The sequence below is a fragment of the Salvelinus fontinalis genome, chromosome 35, assembly GCF_029448725.1.
Source record: "Salvelinus fontinalis isolate EN_2023a chromosome 35, ASM2944872v1, whole genome shotgun sequence".
NCBI classification, from domain to species: Eukaryota; Metazoa; Chordata; class Actinopteri; order Salmoniformes; family Salmonidae; genus Salvelinus; species Salvelinus fontinalis.
Window position 1 is genome coordinate 21,837,348 of NC_074699.1, and position 18,815 is coordinate 21,856,162.

At 44.1% G+C, this 18,815-nt stretch overlaps 1 protein-coding gene across 1 annotated transcript in view; it reads left to right on the forward strand.

The window, feature by feature from the left end:
* Positions 1-17,983, forward strand: part of LOC129834552 (myotubularin-related protein 10-like) — a 30,235-nt gene extending 12,252 nt beyond the window's left edge. Inside the window, exons 5-16 of the mRNA XM_055899651.1 lie at positions 3,317-3,459; positions 11,801-11,894; positions 12,226-12,373; positions 12,775-12,862; positions 13,091-13,179; positions 13,452-13,582; positions 13,725-13,794; positions 14,138-14,208; positions 14,333-14,505; positions 14,846-15,016; positions 15,257-15,439; positions 15,721-17,983. Coding sequence (XP_055755626.1) covers positions 3,317-3,459; positions 11,801-11,894; positions 12,226-12,373; positions 12,775-12,862; positions 13,091-13,179; positions 13,452-13,582; positions 13,725-13,794; positions 14,138-14,208; positions 14,333-14,505; positions 14,846-15,016; positions 15,257-15,439; positions 15,721-16,344 — 1,985 coding nt within the window. The 3' untranslated portion in view covers positions 16,345-17,983. The remainder of the gene's footprint in view (positions 1-3,316; positions 3,460-11,800; positions 11,895-12,225; positions 12,374-12,774; positions 12,863-13,090; positions 13,180-13,451; positions 13,583-13,724; positions 13,795-14,137; positions 14,209-14,332; positions 14,506-14,845; positions 15,017-15,256; positions 15,440-15,720) is intronic.
* Positions 17,984-18,815: the final 832 nt, after the last annotated feature.

An 18,815-nucleotide genomic window follows, 5' to 3' on the forward strand; every position in this document is an offset into this window, starting at 1 on the left:
CATGCATTTATATCTTACGATTGTAACCCATGGCATATTTCTTCATGACTTTGTCCTGATATCGCTATAGTACCTCAGGATCTTATTCTGGAATCGCTTTCATCAGGACTCTGTCCTGGCATCCAACACGTGACCTATTCAGAGAACAGGATTTTCTAAAAGTTCTTAGAACAGGTTTTTATAAGTTCCCAGAACTTCCCCCTATCGGAGGTTGCGTTTAAGAAAATCAGTCTCACCCTTAATTTATTTTGTCTGTTTGGAATGGCAAATCCACTCACGCTCCCTGACGGTCCGAGAGGGTCCCTTTTCTGCTCCGCTTAGTCGGAGTGTGGGGCTCCCTGCCATGTCTAACGCAACCTCGGTCTCCTCGGGAGCAATCAGCAAGCGGAGTTAGCCATCCCATCCTTGTCGCCAAATTGTCAGATAAATTCTATAGGAAGAGAGACTGCAGATTCTTTCAAACAACAATTTTATTCTTAGATTTGCAAAAATGAAGCAATCAACCATCACTAAGAATAGTCAGAGTTGAAAGCTCTACAAACCGAGTTGGCTCTCAGCTTTTATAGGAAAGTCCAACCTCATTGTCTGTGGCAGTTAGCAGATGTGTGCAATCAGGGGTGAGGAACATGGTGTATAAAAGGCGTTTAGTTTGTCTCTGTAGATTAAGATAGCTGACGTTGCCACTATTGTCTGTTCCTTCCTGCATGTTTCCATACAGAGGAGTTCCTACAGATAGTACAAACGGGATGTCACATACTGCAGTCACACCCAGCTCTTATCTGCACGCCCAGACTTATAACTAAGTCCCACAAGACAACAAGCCTGCATCAGGGAAAAAAACCCACTAGCATATAACAATGGACAATTATCTAAGTAAAAACAGCATAGTATGTCTAATTTAGTAATTTTCCACGACAACATTACTATAGTCAGTATGCCAATTGCGCACACTGTCAACTTGAAACATCTGTGGTGTTGTGACAACTGCACATTTTAGTGTTCTTTTATTGTCCCCAGCACAAGTTGCACCTGTGTATTGATCATGCTGTTTAATCAGCTTCTTAATATGCCACACCTATAAAGTGGATGGATTATCTTGGCAAAGGAGAAATACTCACTAACAGAGATGTAAACAAATTTGTGTACAAAATTTGAGAAATACGTTTTTTGTGCGTATGAAAAATCTCTAGGCTCTTTTATTTAATCTCATGAAAAATGGGACCAACACTTTACATTTTGTGTTTTATAACTTTGTTCAGTATATTTTAGAGGGTGAAATTAACAGTTGAGTCTTGTGGAAGATGTTTTACCATATGTAATACTCGAGGAACCTCTGAAAAATATGATTCTGTATTCAGAATAACATAAGTACACTGCTCAAAAAAATAAAGGGAACACTTAAACAACACAATGTAACTCCAAGTCAATCACACTTCTGTGAAATCAAACTGTCCACTTAGGAAGCAACACTGATTGACAATAAATTTCACATGCTGTTGTGCAAATGGAATAGACAAAAGGTGGAAATTATAGGCAATTAGCAAGACACCCCCAATAAAGGAGTGATTCTGCAGGTGGTGACCACAGACCACTTCTCAGTTCCTATGCTTCCTGGCTGATGTTTTGGTCACTTTTGAATGCTGGCGGTGCTCTCACTCTAGTGGTAGCATGAGACGGAGTCTACAACCCACACAAGTGGCTCAGGTAGTGCAGTTCATCCAGGATGGCACATCAATGCGAGCTGTGGCAAAAAGGTTTGCTGTGTCTGTCAGCGTAGTGTCCAGAGCATGGAGGCGCTACCAGGAGACAGGCCAGTACATCAGGAGACGTGGAGGAGGCCGTAGGAGGGCAACAACCCAGCAGCAGGACCGCTACCTCCGCCTTTGAGCAGGAGGAGCAATGCCAAAGCCCTGCAAAATGACCTCCAGCAGGCCACAAATGTGCTTGTGTCAGCATATAGTCTCACAAGGGCTCTGAGGATCTCATCTCGGTACCTAATGGCAGTCAGGCTACCTCTGGCGAGCACATGGAGGGCTGTGCGGCCCCACAAAGAAATGCCACCCCACACCATGACTGACCCACAGCCAAACCGGTCATGCTGGAGGATGTTGCAGGCAGCAGAACGTTCTCCACGTCGTCTCCAGACTCTGTCACGTCTGTCACATGTGCTCAGTGTGAACCTGCTTTCATCTGTGAAGAGCACAGGGCGCCAGTGGCGAATTTGCCAATCTTGGTGTTCTCTGGCAAATGCCAAACGTCCTGCACGGTGTTGGGCTGTAAGCACAACTCCCACCTGTGGACGTCGGGCCCTCATACCACCCTCATGGAGTCTGTTTCTGACCGTTTGAGCAGACACATGCACATTTGTGGCATGCTGGAGGTCATTTTGCAGGGCGCTGGCAGTGCACCTCCTTGCACAAAGGCGGAGGTAGCGGTCCTGCTGCTGGGTTGTTGCCCTCCTACGGCCTCCTCCACGTCTCCTGATGTACTGGCCTGTCTCCTGGTAGCGCCTCCATGCTCTGGACACTACGCTGACAGACACAGCAAACCTTTTTGCCACAGCTCGCATTGATGTGCCATCCTGGATGAACTGCACTACCTGAGCCACTTGTGTGGGTTGTAGACTCCGTCTCATGCTACCACTAGAGTGAGAGCACCGCCAGCATTCAAAAGTGACCAATACATCAGCCAGGAAGCATAGGAACTGAGAAGTGGTCTGTGATCACCACCTGCAGAATCACTCCTTTTTTGGGGGTGTCTTGCTAATTGCCTATAATTTCCATCTTTTGTCTATTCCATTTGCACAACAGCATGTGAAATTTATTTTCAATCAGTGTTGCTTCCTAAGTGTACAGTTTGATTTCACAGAAGTGTGATTGACTTGGAGTTACATTGTGTTGTTTAAATGTTCCCTTTATTTTTTTGAGCAGTGTATATTTAGAGTATTATCCCATAAAGGGTCATCCGAACATGAAGAATGAGGTTCCTCATTTGTTTTTAGACAGCTGAGGTCTGGTGGATCAATTTCAGTTCCAACTTGGTTGAATTTCTCTGAAGCTCTGTGGTGACATAGATAATAAGTTTTTCTGTGGAATCTTTGGTCACTCAGCTTCCCACTTCCCACATGTACATTACCCCACACCAATACTAGCGTTGTCCCAGATCTTTACTGTATGTGCTTTAGCCCAAGTCTTCTAAAAAAAACATTATTCCTACAGACCTGGGACCAGGCTACTACTGTTACTATTTGACTATCCATTAGCTCTAATAAGCACTGTCTCGCCCCTGGTCTTTGTTTTATGTTTGTTCCTCTCAGTGAATGATGCTAAGGGGAAGCAGAAGGTTCTGTGTTCCAACCAAAAGCTGAAGTTTAATCCCACCGAGCTCATCCTTTACTGCAAGGATTTCCGAATCATCAGGTTCCGCTTTGACGAGGCTGGGCCCCAGAGCGCCAAGAAGGTTTGTGATATAAGCTTTCTGAACAAAATGGACACTGTTGATGTATGAACACTATATAAATTGACATGGTGTTGACTCTTGAATTGAACCTGAGGCTAAATACCAGCCATCTAGCATGGTAATCCTCCAACTCAACTCTGCCTCACCACTACAGTGGATTCGTTTCTAAGAGGATTTCACTGGTAATTCACTGTGGAATGGAATGCCTCTGCTGTCAGTATAGCTGTTCCTTAAAAAATATATATTTAAAAAAATAATCTCTTGTTAGTCTACATGATTATCAGAGTTCAATCCCATTATGTGAGTATGAGAGCAAACATGCTGGCAATGACACTAGATAATCCTTTATTTTGGATGAGTAAAAATGCCATGTAGCATGTCCTCTCCCAGAAAACCAAGCAGCTGTATGTGTATGGTAACACCATTGACAAACACACTGAGGCGGCTTTTGGAGAGCGTCTCCTTGGAGCCTTCTGGGGCCATGTAGGCTGCCCTGTATCCTCCTCTCTCTCTTTCCTCCCCACCCCTCTTCTCCCTTCTCTACCCCACTTCTCCTTTCTCCTCTCCACTTCTCTCCACCCTGTTGAGCTGCTCTCTGATGAGGGGATTAGAGTCTGTCTCCCTGGTCTGTGTTTCTTTCATCCTCCCATCTGGCTGGCTGAGAGCCTGAGATTGGCCAGAATTAGCTCAGCCTGACTCAGGAGTCAGGGTGGCATTGTCAGCATGTTGTTATTATCAGCATGTATTGCTTTACATTTGTATTGCTTTTTTATGGTACTTTCCTTTTTTTTCTTTTTTCCAAGTAAGAAAAGGAAGTCAATGAGATTATGCTTAGATGTGTACAGGATGACTTGATACACATGTCACGGAGTGCTGCACAACAGCTGTTGTTGCTAGGCAACCTATGTAATAACGAGTGTCAAATGAACATTTCACATTGACTCTGACTCATCTCTCTGAGCGAGTGGTGGATTATAGTCACAGATGTATCATGTCTTTAGAGTGGAACCAAAGCACTGCTCAAAGGGCCCCAGGACCGCATGTGAAGCATTGTGGGAGAGGTGTGTTGGTTTGTTTTACTCACTGGTTTGTTTTACTCACTGCTTGTTTTTGTTTGGTGTTTAACAACGACTTCCCTAATTTCTGACAGCAAAGCCAACAAACTAACAGGCCTGGTAAGAGCGTTCATCTGGAGTTACTGAGCCCTGTGGGCCTGTTGAGCTCATGCTGGACAATGTGAGGCTGTGTGCAGGGAGAAGGGAGCCGGGTAGGAGGGAGAAGGAGCCACCCTGTGTATAACCTGCAAGCTCCTTGGAACATGTGAAGCCTGGATAGAGGCGTTTTTAAAGTCACCACAAAAAACAACCAGGGAACAAAACATCCTTTCAGCCCTCTAGTTTCTGATCACTCTGCAAACACAGATGCTGTTGCACCCCGGGTTCTGGTCCAAGGTCTCAGAAGCCAGGGGGCTGCAAGTTAATTCTAATGTGTTATGTGGAGGAAGGCCTCCAAGAGTTCTTAGCAGCAGCCCTGAGACCTCTGCATGGCCGTGGCAGGGAGACCGCAGACCTCATATCTTCCAGACAGCCTGCGTCTATGTACACACGTGACCTTAGATCTCCAGCCAGAGCGCATGGTGCATGCCACATGGGAGCAGTTTGTCAGAGAAGGGCAGAGCTAGCGCTTGAAGCGCCTCAACACACACCTGAAAGATATTGAACTAAGAAGTAACTATCAACATTACTTGGCTACTCTACCTTCCAGGGAGGGGAACCCATGACAATTTGATTTGTTGTGTCTTGGGCACTGTTATGACAGCTGTTTTAAAGTCCAATGCTAACTCCTGGTTGTTTCTGATTACACATGGTGTTTTTTATGAATGGGTGTTTCCGCTGTAAGTATTGGAATGGTACGGAGTGGGATTTACTGCACTCCCTGTGCCTATTTCTATATGGGGACACACAGTGTAATTACTGTGGGGAGCTAAACCAGGGCTCGGTCCTTGTTTTTCTTTGTGACATATGGAATGAAGCCATTCTATAATAGCTTATTATACCGAAGGAAATTACAGAGTTGGGAGCAGTCTCTCTCAAATACACCAGGAGACGCTTGTGCGCGCACACACACATACATGAACACAAAAGTTCCTTCCTTGCGTCCTGTGTTTTGGTTGCAGCTCCTCCAATGACTGGACAGCATTATGTAATTCTATGCCGCTGCCTGATGGAAAGCTCCAAACGCCAGACTCAGCCCTCTATCCCAATAGTAATAGGCGTTCTACTAAGGTTTGCGTTCCTAGGTTTCACTTAAATGAGATCCTGGCTGCCACGCTTAAGTCTGAATTCTTTGAGCAACTTAGCTACCCAGATAGTCCCAAGGCACACTTACACTTACATGATTATGTTTCAATGGTTGAAGTCTTTCAAATGTTTGCCCTTGCTTTTCAACGTTTGCCTTTCATTAGAAATAGTGAGACATACATTTTATGTCTTCGTCACTCTTAAAATGAAATGCATCATGTGGTGAAATTACTTGTATATTTATGGTCAAATTCAAGGTTGACAATCTATTTTACTCTTCATAGTATTCCTGTGTGAGAGTACTATCTACCCTTCAAGGTGCAGAAAACATGACGTGGTGCCTCAGCTGTTGAGAATGTCTGGGCTAAATAATACCTTCAGCTGTTTAAATGGTGGAATCTTGTAGTAACGGTAGAGGCCCCTTGAAGCGAAGGCACAGCTTGAAGTGTTATTGAAAGTTTCCATGCAGGTTCCTGAGTCTTTAGCCAATAAAAGCATTTCCTCCAAATGAATAACAACAACTCCTGTAAAAGGTGAACAGAAAAAACACTGGCCGTGGTCAGCAGACTCCGAGGCAGCCAGAACGTGCCTCAAAGTGCATTTCAAAGACACAACTCATTGAAAAGGGACCGCACGTCCTATGGAGTCACTGACACCTGTCTCCATTCACAATACAGAATAATCTGGTGTCGCATCTCAAAGATTCTAGAAGACCATCTCCCTTAGATTGTGGTGTTGGGGCCAGGAGTTTTTTCCAGACTCCCTGACCTGACAAGTGGTGCATTTCCATAGTGGATTTACCCCAGTGTTTTACCCAGAAATCTCAGACTTTTCTGTTTCCATCTACAGTTGAAGTTGAAAGTTTACATCAAATCAAATTTATTTAAAATCAAATGTAAGAAGGGCTATATAAATACATCAGCTGATATATCAAAGTGCTGTACAGAAATCCAGCCTAAAACCCCAAACGGCAAGCAATGCAGGTGTAGAAGCACGGTGGCTAGGAAAAACTCCCTAGAAAGGTTAAAACCTAGGAAGAAACCTAGAGAGGAACCAGGCTATGAGGGGTGGCCAGTCCTCTTCTGGCTGTGCCGGTGGAGATTATAACAGAACATGGCCAAGATGTTCATAAATGACCAGCATGGTCAAATAATAGTAATCACAGTGAACAGGTCAGGGTTCCATAGCCGCAGGCAGAACAGTTGAAACTGGAGCAGCAGCACGGCCAGGTGGACTGGGGACAACAAGGAGTCATCATGCCAGGTAGTCCTGAGGCATGGTCCTAGGGCTCAGGTCCGCCGAGAGAAAGAAAGATACATACACTTAGGTTGGAGTCATTAAAACTCGTTTTTCAACCACTACAAATTTCTTGTTAACAAACTATAGTTTTGGCAAGTCGGTTAGGACATCTACTTTGTGCATGACACATGTACTTTTTCCAACAATTGTTTACAGACAGATTATTTCACTTATAATTCACTGTATCACAATTCCAGTGGGTCAGAAGTTTACATGCACTAATTGACTGTGCCTTTAAACAGCTTGGAAAATTCCAGAAAAGGATGTCATGGCTTTAGAAGCTTCTGATAGGCTAATTGACATTATTTGAGTCAATTGGAGGTGTACCTGTGGATGTATTTCAAGGCCTACCTTCAAACTCGGTGCCTCTTTGCTTGACATCATGGGAAAATCAAAAGAAATCAGCCAGGACCTCAGAAAAACATTGGAGACCACAAGTCTGGTTCATCCTTGGGAGCAATTTCCAAATGCCTGAAGGTACCACGTTCATCTGTACAAACAATAGTATGCAAGTATAAACACCATGGGACCATGCAGCCGTCATACTGCTCAGGAAGGAGAGGCGTTCTGTCTCCTAGAACAACCCAGAACAACAGCAAAGGACCTTGTGAAGATGCTGGAGGAAACAGGTACAAAAGTATCTATATCCACAGTAAAACGAGTCCTATATCAACATAACCTGAAAGGCCGCTCAACAAGGAAGAAACCACTGCTCCAAAACCGCCATTAAAAAAAGCCAGACTACGGTTTGCAACTGCACATGGGGACAAAGATCGTAGTTTTGGGAGAAATGTCAGGAAGTTAAAGCTTGGTTGCAAATGCATCCTTAAGCATACTTCCACAACTTTGGAAGTATGCTTAAGGACAATGAAGTCAAGGTATTGGAGTGGCCATCACAAAGCCCTGACCTCAATTCTACAGAAAATTTGTGGCCAGAACTGGTAAAGCGCGTGCAAGCAAGGAGGCCGACAAACCTGACTCAGTATAACCAGCTCTGTCAGGAGGAATGGGCCAACCTTCACTCAACTTATTGTGGGAAGCTTGTGGAAGGCTATCCAAAATGTTTAACAATTTTAAAGGCGCTATTGCGCCTTATCCACACTGTCTGCGCGGGTGGACCATTTCAGTTTGTCCGTGATTTGTATGCAGAGAAGTCTAAAACGTTCCACCTTCTCCACTGCTGTCACTTCGATGTGGATAGGGGGGTGTTCCCTCTGCTGTTTCCTGAAGTCCACGATCATCTCGTTTGTTTTGTTTACATTGAGTGAGAGGTTGTTTTCCTGACATCACACTCCGAGTGCCCTCACCACCTCCCTGTAGGTTGTCTCGTCGTTGTTGGTAATCAAGCCTACTTCTGTTGTCTGCAAACTTGATGATTGAGTTGGAGGTGTGCATCGCCACGCAGTCATGTGTGAACAGGGAGTACAGGAGGGGGTTGAGCATGTGCGGCCCCAGTGTTGAGGGTCAGCGAAGTGGAGATGTTTCCTACCTTCACCACCTGGTGGCGGCCCGTCAGTCATGGACCCAATTGTACAGGGCGGGGTTGAGACCCAGGGCCTCCAGCTTGATGATGAGTTTGGAGGGTATTATGGTGTTGAATGCAGAGCTGTGGTCAATGAACAGCATTCTTACATAGGTATTCCTTTTGTCCAGATGGGATAGGGCAGTGTGATGGCGATTGTGTCGTCTGTGGACCTGTTGGGGCGATCTGAAGTGGGTCTAGGTTGACAGGTAAGGTGGAGATGATATGGTCCTTGACTAGTCTCTCAAAGCACTTCATGATGAGAGAGGTGAGTGCTACGTGGAGGTAGTCATTTAGTTCAGTCTTTGCCTTCTTGGGTACAGGAACAATGGTAGCCATCTTGAAGCATGTGGGGACAACAGACAGTAGGGAGTGATTGAATATGTCCGTAAACACACCAGCCAGCTGGTCTGCGCATGCTCTGAGGACACGGCTAGTGATGTCGTCTGGGCCAGCAGCCTTGCGAGGGTTACACGTTTAAATGTTTTACTCGCATCGTCCACAGAGAAGAGGGAGGGGGGGGGGGGCGCAGTCTTTGTTAGCAGGCCACGCCGGTGGCACTGTTATCCTCAAACCGGGCACAGAAGGTGTTTAGTTTGTCTGGAAGTGTAACCTTGGTGTCTGTGATTTCCTGTAGACTGCCACATTCATTGAATCAAATGGCTCATTCATCACAAAGCCCACTGATACTGCCAACTTATTTAATGACTTTTTCATTGGCAACATAAGCAAACTTAGGGGTGACATGCCAGGAACAAACGCTGACACTACACATCCAAGTATATCAGACCAAATTATGAAAGACAAGAATTGTACTTTTTGAATTCTGTAAAGTCAGTGTGGAAGAGGTGAAAAAATTGTCTTTCAACAATGACAAGCCACCGGGGTCTGACAATCTGGATGGACAATTACTGAGGATAATAGCAGAAAATATTGCCACTCCTATTTGCCACATCTTCAATTTAAGCTTACTAGAAAGTGTGTGCCCTCACGCCTGGAGGGAAGCTAAAGTCATTCCACTACCCAAGAATAGGAAAGCCCCCTTTACTGCCTCAAATAGAAGCCCAATCAGCCTGTTACCAACCCTTAGTCAACTTCTGCAAAAAATTGTGTTTGACCAGATACAATGCTATTTCACAGTAAACAAATTGACAATGGAATTTCAGCACGCTTATAGGGAAGGAGCACAGCACTTACACAAATGACTGATGACTGGCTGAGAGAAACTGATGACAAAATGATTGGGGGGGCTGTCTTGTTAGTGCAGCATTTGACATTATTGATCATATTCTGCTGCTGGAGAAACGTATGTGTTATGGCTTTACACCCCCTGCTATAATGTGGATAAAGAGTTACTTGTCTAACAGAACACAGAGGGTGTTCTTTAATGGAAGCCTCTCAAACATAATCCAGTTAGAATCAGGAATTCCCCTGCTGTTTATGCCCCTTGGTTTTTTAAATTTTTACTAATGACATGCCACTGACTTTGAGTAAAGCCAGAGTGTCTATGTATGAGGATGTCTCAACACTATACACATCAGCTACTACAGAGTCTATGTATGAGGATGTCTCAACACTTAACAAAGAGCTGCAGTTAGTTTGAGTGGGTGAAAAGGAATAAGTTAGCCTAAAAGCATTGTATTTGAAACAAAACACTCACTAAACCCTAAACCTCAACTAAGTCTTGTAATAAATAATGTGGAAATTGAGCAAGTTGAGATGACTAAACTGCTTGGAGTAACCCTAGATTGTAAACTATCATGGTCAAAACATATTGATGCAGTAGTAGCAAAGATGGGGAGAAGTCTGTCCAAAATAAAGCGTTCTCTGCCTTCTTAACACTATCAACAAGGCAGGTCCTACAGGCCCTAGTTTTGTCACACCTTGAGTCGTGTGGTCAGGTGCCTGAAAAAAGGACTGAGGAAAATTAAAATTGGCTCAGAACAGGGCAGCACGGCTGGACCTTGGATGTACACAGAGTGACAGAGAGCTAATATGCATGTCAATCTCTCCTGGCTCAAAGTGGAGGAGAGATTGACTTCATCACTACTTTTATTTATGAGAGGTATTGACATGTTGAATGCACTGAGCTGTCTGTCTAAAGTACAGGGAAACAGCTCAGAGACCCATGCATACCCCACAAGACATGCCACAAGAGGTCTCTTCACAGTCCAGAACAGACTATGGGAAGGCACACAGTACTACAGAGAGCCATGACAACATGGAGCTCTATTCCACATCAAGTAACTGATGCAAGCAGTAAAATGTTGGTTTTAAAAAACAGATTTAAAAAAAAACATATGTAACAGCGGGGACTGTGAAGCAACACAAACATTGGCACAGACGCATGCATACACACACATGAAAACATACATTGATTTAGTACTGTAGATATGTGGTGGAGTAGGGGCCTGAGGGCACACAGTGTGTTGTGAATGTATTGTAATGTTTTTTTTAAATTGCATAAACTGCCTTAATTTTGCTGGACCCCAGGAAGAGTAGCTGCTGCCAAAGCAGAAGCTAATGGGGATCCATAATAAATACAAATACATAAGTCTCGTGTCTGAGCCGTTGAATTGCGATTCCACCTTGTCCCTGTACTCGCGTGTCGCTTGTTTGATTGTTTTGATTCTTCAGAGGTTGTTTATTCTGCTCTTCACAAGTCCTCACTGCCAGCCCTAGCTATGGAAACAAGTTTCCTCGTATAATATAAAGGTGTATACAATGGTGTTACAGTCAAAAAGCAGCAAAGGAAAACTTCCAGGCTCGTATAACTAGGCCCTACAGTGCATTCGGAAAGTATTCAGACCCCTTGACTTTTTCTACATTTTGTTACGTTACAGCCTTATTCTAAAATGGATTAAATCGTTTTTTTCCCCTCATTAATCTACACACTATACCCCATAATGACAAAGCAAAAACAGGTTTTTAGAAATCTTTACAAATGTATTAAAAATAAATCTATTTCTGTTATTTTTATTTTTTATAAATTTGCAAAGAAATCGAAACCTGTTTTCGCTTTGTCATTGAGGTTTGTGTGTAGATTGCTGAGGGATAACCTTCATTTTTTCATTTTAGAATAAGGCTGTAGCGTAAAAAAAATGTGGAAAAAGTCAAGGGGTCTGAATACTTTCCGAAGACACTGTACTGTATATTTGCCTGGACCTGTTCAGTTCCTTCCTTTTGAAGTCATGTGTTTGCCCCACCCTGTGATTTTAAGGTTTGTCTGGCCATCGCTCACTACTCCCAGCCCGCTGATCCCCAGCTGCTGTTTGGCTTCGAGTACGTAGGGAAGCAATACTATGGATCCTTGGGTAGGTATACAGTACATTGCTTAATCATCTGGTTCTGAGTGAAAAGGCTTTGACACACCCTTATTCCCTGTGGTCTGCCAAACTGTTCTAGCTATCAATAGCATCCCCACTGTACATGACATGTGAGGAACCTAAAGGAAAACATGCTGAATACACTGTTAACAGAACAATGTGATCAATTGAGTTTTGTTGGAACACCGGGGCATTGGTTGTATCAAATGTGGCTCTTCAATAAAGAACATATATTTACAGTTGCAATGTTTGAGTTGAACGAAACACAGCAAGTAGGTGTGTGTCTTTAATTAGCAAGCGCTCATTGCTACATGTTCAGGGGAGCGAGTTAATGGAGTAGATCCCGGAGGAGGACTGCAGATGCCCCTGTTTGACCGGCCTTCTGAATGGGACAGAGAGATCAAGAGAACGGGTGCAGCGGAGTGGAGGGTGTGCTCCATCAACGAGGGCTACGTCGTCTCACCCAGGTGGGGCCCACATAGTTTAGGGGAGTGAGGAGGGAGGGCTACTGGAGGCCTGAGCTCATTTTATAAATGACAGCATGGATTATTACCAGATTTGGATTATGATTAACGTAGCTCATTAGTGTCCTAATCCTCATCAGGCAGAACTGTAGTACTTTATGTAACACACTTAGGTAATGGCTTACATTGACACTTAATGTAATAGAATCTTTGTTGAGATGGAAATGTAGTAATTGCTTCACTTGCTGCCACAGATTTTGAGTTATTTCTTTTCATATTGTGGTGAACCATTCAGAATCTGCTGTGGCTAATATGGCGCCTGACTCAGTGGCATCAAATGTTAAGCTCTTGCTGTTTGGAGCATCTATGTAATGCATATTTCCCTCTTATCTTTCTCTATCCAGTCTCCCAGAGTACTTTGTGGTCCCAGTGTCCCTGGCGGATCAAGACCTGAAGCAGTACTTGTGTTTTTTCACTGCTCACCGCATCCCTGTGAGTGGCCAGGCTCTCATCTCAAAAAACAACAGCTTTTGCTTAATAAAAGCCTTTCTCGCTGTTTTAGACAGAATTCCCTCGACAGACTGTTTCTGTCAAGCATTAATGACGCCAATTTGTTAAGTGCTTTGAGAGGAGTGACTGCATTTGAGTGTAAGTGAGAGAACGAGGGAGGCTGTTTGTGTGTGACTGCTGAACCATGACAAGGTGGTGTTTTTCCCTTAGTTGTGGTGCTGGAATCACCCCAACGGCAGTGCCCTGGTGCGCATGGCCAGCATCAGTGACCCACTGCAGCAGAGGAAGCTGGACCAGAGGTACATTAAGACTGAATAGAATATTAATGAAAACATTTTATTTGTTGTTTTCATATTGTTCACTACAACCATCTGTTTTCAATTTCCTTTCAAATTGTGTGATTGTCATGTCAGCACTGTGATTTGCTATTTTGGCATAATTGACAAGTGAGATTGGCAAACTATTCTGTCCAGACTCGCAGTACCAAAGAGAAGTAAATAAACTGCTTGTCAAATAAGCAGTGCCGTTAAGACCATTTCCAACAGTCTTTTCCTGCTCTGTGCTGGGGTAGGATCTGTAGTGCCATAACAAAGAGCCACCCACAGCGCAGTGACGTCCTCAAGTCCGACCTGGACAAGAACCTGCCCAACATCCAGGACATCCAGGCTGCCTTTGTCAAAGTGCGGCAGATCTGTGTCATCGGTAAGTTGGAGGAATTGAAATCAATCAAATTAATGTTGTGATCTATTTGTTTATGAAGGCACTTTGTTGTTCTTAGGCTTTTATTGCTGCTCTTAGGCATTCTGAAAGCGCCTGGGATATTTAACTGTTTGTTTGTGTGCAGAGCCCTTTGAGGAGTCTGAGGAGAAGTGGCTGTCGTCCATGGAAAGCTCTCGATGGCTGGAGTATGTCAGGTATGTACAAATACTGAGACACCACTGGCTCAGCAGGTTGGCTCACCTTGCTGTTTGCACTGGCATTGCCGCTGTCCTGTCCTGCATGAAGTTTCATTTAGAAAAGTACTAGCATTGACAAACGCTCCAGCTGGTTCTCTCTACCATCTAGTATATATATATTAGTCCTTTTATTTCCACTTTTTAAAGGTGGTAATATTTACGGCGCAAGTACAGGATCATTTTGGTTGGACTGAATTTTTGGTCAGATTTAAAGAATGTCATACTTAAGATGTATGCGTAAATGTTACATATTTTTACCTAGAGTAAAGTCAACTGTATCCTTTCATATTCCTGGCTCTAGGGCCTTCCTGAAGCATTCAGCCGAGGTAGTCTACTTGCTGGAGGGAAAACATGTGTCTGTCATTCTGCAAGGTAAAGAAATACATGGTTTTGTCCTTTAGTTGTCTGTCTCTCTGTATGTTTCCTGTCTGTGTGTGTCTTGTCGGTCTTACTACCTGTATTTCTCTCTTCTTTTCTGTCTCTCTTCTCCCTCCAGAGGAAGAAGACAGGGACCTGAGCTGTGTGGTGTCCTCTCTGGTACAACTGATGCTGGACCCTCACTTCCGTAGCCTCACTGGCTTCCAGAGCCTGGTGCAGAAGGAGTGGGTGATGGCTGGCCATCGCTTCCTCGACCGGTGCAACCATTTGAAGAAGAATGACAAAGAGGAGGTAGGCTCTGTCTATTTGCATACTTGAAATGGAGCTTGACATGGAGTTGTACTTTGAAATGTTGTCATAGTTTTGTGCCCAGTGATTTGAATAATTTATAATTTTAGTCATTTAGCAAACACTCTTAACCTTAATTGCTCCTGTAAGTCGCACTGAATCGCCTTGCCTGAGTCGCCTTGCTCAAGGGCACATCAACATATTGTTCACCTAGTTGGCTCAGGGAGTCAAACCAGCAACCTTTCGATTACTGGCCAAACGCTTTTAATCGCTAGACTACCTGCCGCCCTTAATCACAATATTCTTTACCTTTCCCGCTCTTCCTCTCCTCCCATCCCCTCAGTCTCCTCTGTTTCAGCTGTTCCTGGACTGTGTGTGGCAGATTATAAATCAGTACCCAGCAGCCTTTGAGTTCACTGAGACCTACCTGACTGTGCTCAGTGACAGCATGTGGATCCCTGTCTTCAGCACCTTCCTCTTCAACTGTCCCCAGCAGCGCACTGAGAACAGCATGGTGAGGAGCTCACACACACACACACACACACACACACACACACACACACACACACACACACACACACACACACACACACACACACACACACACACACAAAGAGACAAAAAGTTCCCCCTCAACCCTCACAACATAGTTGCGGTTGTATTGATCTCCGTCTACGCACCTCTAATATGATACAGCTCAGAACTGTGTGCAGCTGTGAGAAGTATTAGTAACCTTACCTGTCCTCCTCCACAGTACTTTGCTCAGAGTAAGTGCATCTCTGTGGGGGAGGAGAAGGCCCTGCGTTTCCCCCCTGTCTGGGACTGGTCACAGCAGTTCACCCCCAAAGACCAGGCCCTTTTCAACAACCCCATGTATGTTGGCAAAGGTGCCACCTGTGTTCAGAACGGAGCAGTGAAGTCCTTCAGACGCACTAAGGTCAGTTTGCTCTCTTTGTTTGAGAATGCAAATGAATACAATGAGAGTTCTCAACCACCCCTTAACAGGATAAGTACATTTCAATTCTAGATGGGTAAATTAGGGAGCTTTGCAAGAAAAGCTATGCAAGACTATCCAGGGACAGTCCCAGATGCCTGGAAATAACCTGAATTCATGAAGCTCAAAATGTCATGTTCCTCAAAGTAAAATCAACACCATCTACATGCATGTACATTCTAAATTAAATAACTTGCAAATGAGTATGTTCCTTTCTCTTCCAGAAAAACTACAGTTCTACACTCCGAGGGATGCCCTCTTCCCTGAGGAACATCCTGATGGACGGCCATGACAGCCTCACCCTGACCAGACGGAACTCCCTCGTGTCGCGGCTCAAACCAGACTTCTCCCAGATCAGAGAGGTGGTGGAGAGCCCAACAGAGCGCTTCTTCAGGGACTGGGTCTCCCGGCCCGCAGACCTACAGGGGATGCTCATCCCCCAGCTCCTGCCTTCACACCTGGCCCTGTGGAGGCTCTACTTCCTGCGCTGGGTCCCTGAAGCCAGCATCCCCAAGGGCGGCCCTGTAACCGCATACCACAAGCTCTCCCAACTGGCTGATGAGGTAGAGAAGCTGCAGAGCCAGCTACGCCAGTACAAGGGGGCGACTCCGGCCAGCACCCCGACCTCCAACCCCAGCGCCCCCCCATCAGACCACAGCAGGATGTACTTTAAGGCCGGTTCCACCCACGAGCCCTCTTCAACTCCAGAGTACCTCAGCTCCTCCTTCCCCTTCTCTCCCGTGGGGAACATGTGCCGCCGCAGCATCCTGGGCACTCCTCTCAGCAAGTTCCTGAACGGGGCAAAGATATGGCTCTCCACTGAAACTCTGGCCAATGAGGCACTCTGAGGTCCCGTGGCTAAAGTTCTCACTCAAATCAGTGCTTTTAGTCCAGAAGGGATGTCCTATCATGCTAGAGGCTGGAGGCTAGCTCAGTTTAATGTGATGTGACTGTTTGTTTTTGCACAAGAGGATTCATCTTTGCTTAAATCGCACATTTCTTCAGGGTTTTGCCAGGGTTGCTCTCTGTAGGAAGTCAATTTTCATTTCCATTTTCAAGTTTTAGATTCAGTTGAGTACGTAGAAGAATGTTAGTGGAATATGATTTTGTAGTGACATGGATGAAGCGCTGATGACACTTTGCGACGGAAAAAGGGAGCTATGAGGAGGAGTTAAATCTGTGGTAGACACTTATCGCTTTATTTGTATCACTTAATATAGTTTAGTATTTCTAGAGACCTTCTGGTAAGGTACTGCATTAATTCTAGAATGAATATTAACCAAATCATGAATCGTGAAAGGAGAAGGACAGACGAGGCTATTTACTATTAGGCCTTCTTGCAGGAAATGATCATCAATCACGTAACACACCAATAAAATGCCAGGGAACTGGCACTGGAAAATGCCTTCACCGTTTGAGACAAGAAATTTGTGGACATTCATCAATCAACTTTTTCCTTGATGGCTTTGGCATTGAAATGCATCAGTATCTGGACATGTATGATTTGGAGCTGTGGGCAGTAAAGAACTGCTGGGCATGCTGGATACCTGTCTTATCATTACTGTACACCTGCATAGCCTGAACTGATGCTGCTAATGGCTGGACGTCTCCTGAACTGATGCTCAGACAATCAGCATGTCTATTCACCATAGTCAGGTGATGTGTTTCAGAGTGGGTTTTAAGTGGAGACATGTAAACAGTTGGAATCTGTTTTCTCTAATGAGCCCTCGTTGCTCCTTCACCTGATATTAACAAGACAAATCCCAAATAAGAAGTGAAGCTGTATGAAATAACTACTGGTAATGGTAAATTGACAAATAATATACTGTTTTTATTGCTATTCTAATTATGGTACTTACTGTTTTTTAGCCCCTACTTCTAGTTTATATACCATGAATGCACAGCCCTTGTTTTAGTTTACCACTAATTCACACCATTGGTGCACTCAGCACTGGTATTGTATAACAATTGTGCTCTTCATTTGACACAATTTGATATTGATCAACAGTGCACATATTTATTCAGTTATGCAAATGTTCTAAAATAGGGATGTAGGAAATTCTCAGTGCCTTTTTAGATGGAAATGTGGGTTTACTTACTGTGTTCAATGTACCGGTTCACTTCTATCACTTATTCTACTATGCATGTTGTTACATCCAGAGTAATGACATCAGGAGAGACGGAGTACTTCAAAAGCTGCATCTGGAAGCCAAATTGAAGTGCTTGATCTGAAATAACACCATGTTGGGATTAATGTTATGTTTTACCTTTGCTCTGTGGAGTGAGTGTCACTGTGTTAGATCAAGTTTGGAGATACACATTTATGGCATTGCAGAGCACTTGTTGGACAATTGAGTGGTCTGTAGTGCAATGTTGACCCTCTCCCCCCTTAAAAAGCACTGTCAATACTCTGACCACAGGGGATCACAGCTGTAAGGCAAAATGTCAATGTAAAGGAATTTAGAGCAAATAAAAATGTCAAATGTCTGAAGTTTTTTTTTTTTTTGTTATTGGGGGGGTAGATATTTGTGAATATTCTTCTACTCGGTATTTCAGACACCCAATAAGGTGGCTGCAATGCTTGTGTCTGGATTGGAAAGCTGTCAAAATGAGACGATTAGCAATGTCTGCAACACAGATTTATAAGGGAAACTGAAGATATTTCACATGATATTCAAATTAAAATATTAACCATGCTATATGCAGGTCTGATATTAGTCAAATCAGGTCATACTACAGTCAGTGTATGTATAATAAAATGCAAAGCTACTGTACACACTAACTCAAATCAATAAGGCAGCGTAGCCTAGTGGTTAGAGCGTTGGACTAGTAACCGGAAGGTTGCAAGTTCAAATCCCCGAACTGACAAGGTACAAATCTGTCGTTCTGCCCCTGAACAGGCAGTTAACCCACTGTTCCTAGGCCGTCATTGAAAATAAGAATTTGTTCTTAACTGACTTGCCTAGTTAAATAAAGGTAGAAAAAAAAAAAAAAAAAAAGGCCACCAGCACCCCCTGCTGTAATACTGGAGCATCAACCGGGAAAATTGCAAAAACAACACGTCACAATAACATGCCGGTACTGTAAATCTGAGAAAGTACTGCATTTGTAATTCAAGAACCTCCTAAAGTATCCCAATGAGAGACCCATAATGTGCTAAAATACTACTTGTTTTCATTGCCTAAGGATTGCCATTTAAAGAGGAACAAGGCAATGTGTGTTCCCGAAGGGAAATGGATAATTCCCTAATTTGTGCATACAGACATTCGGGGGAAAATGGCAATTCAAGTATTCCTAGCAGAAGGTAAACGTGTGTATG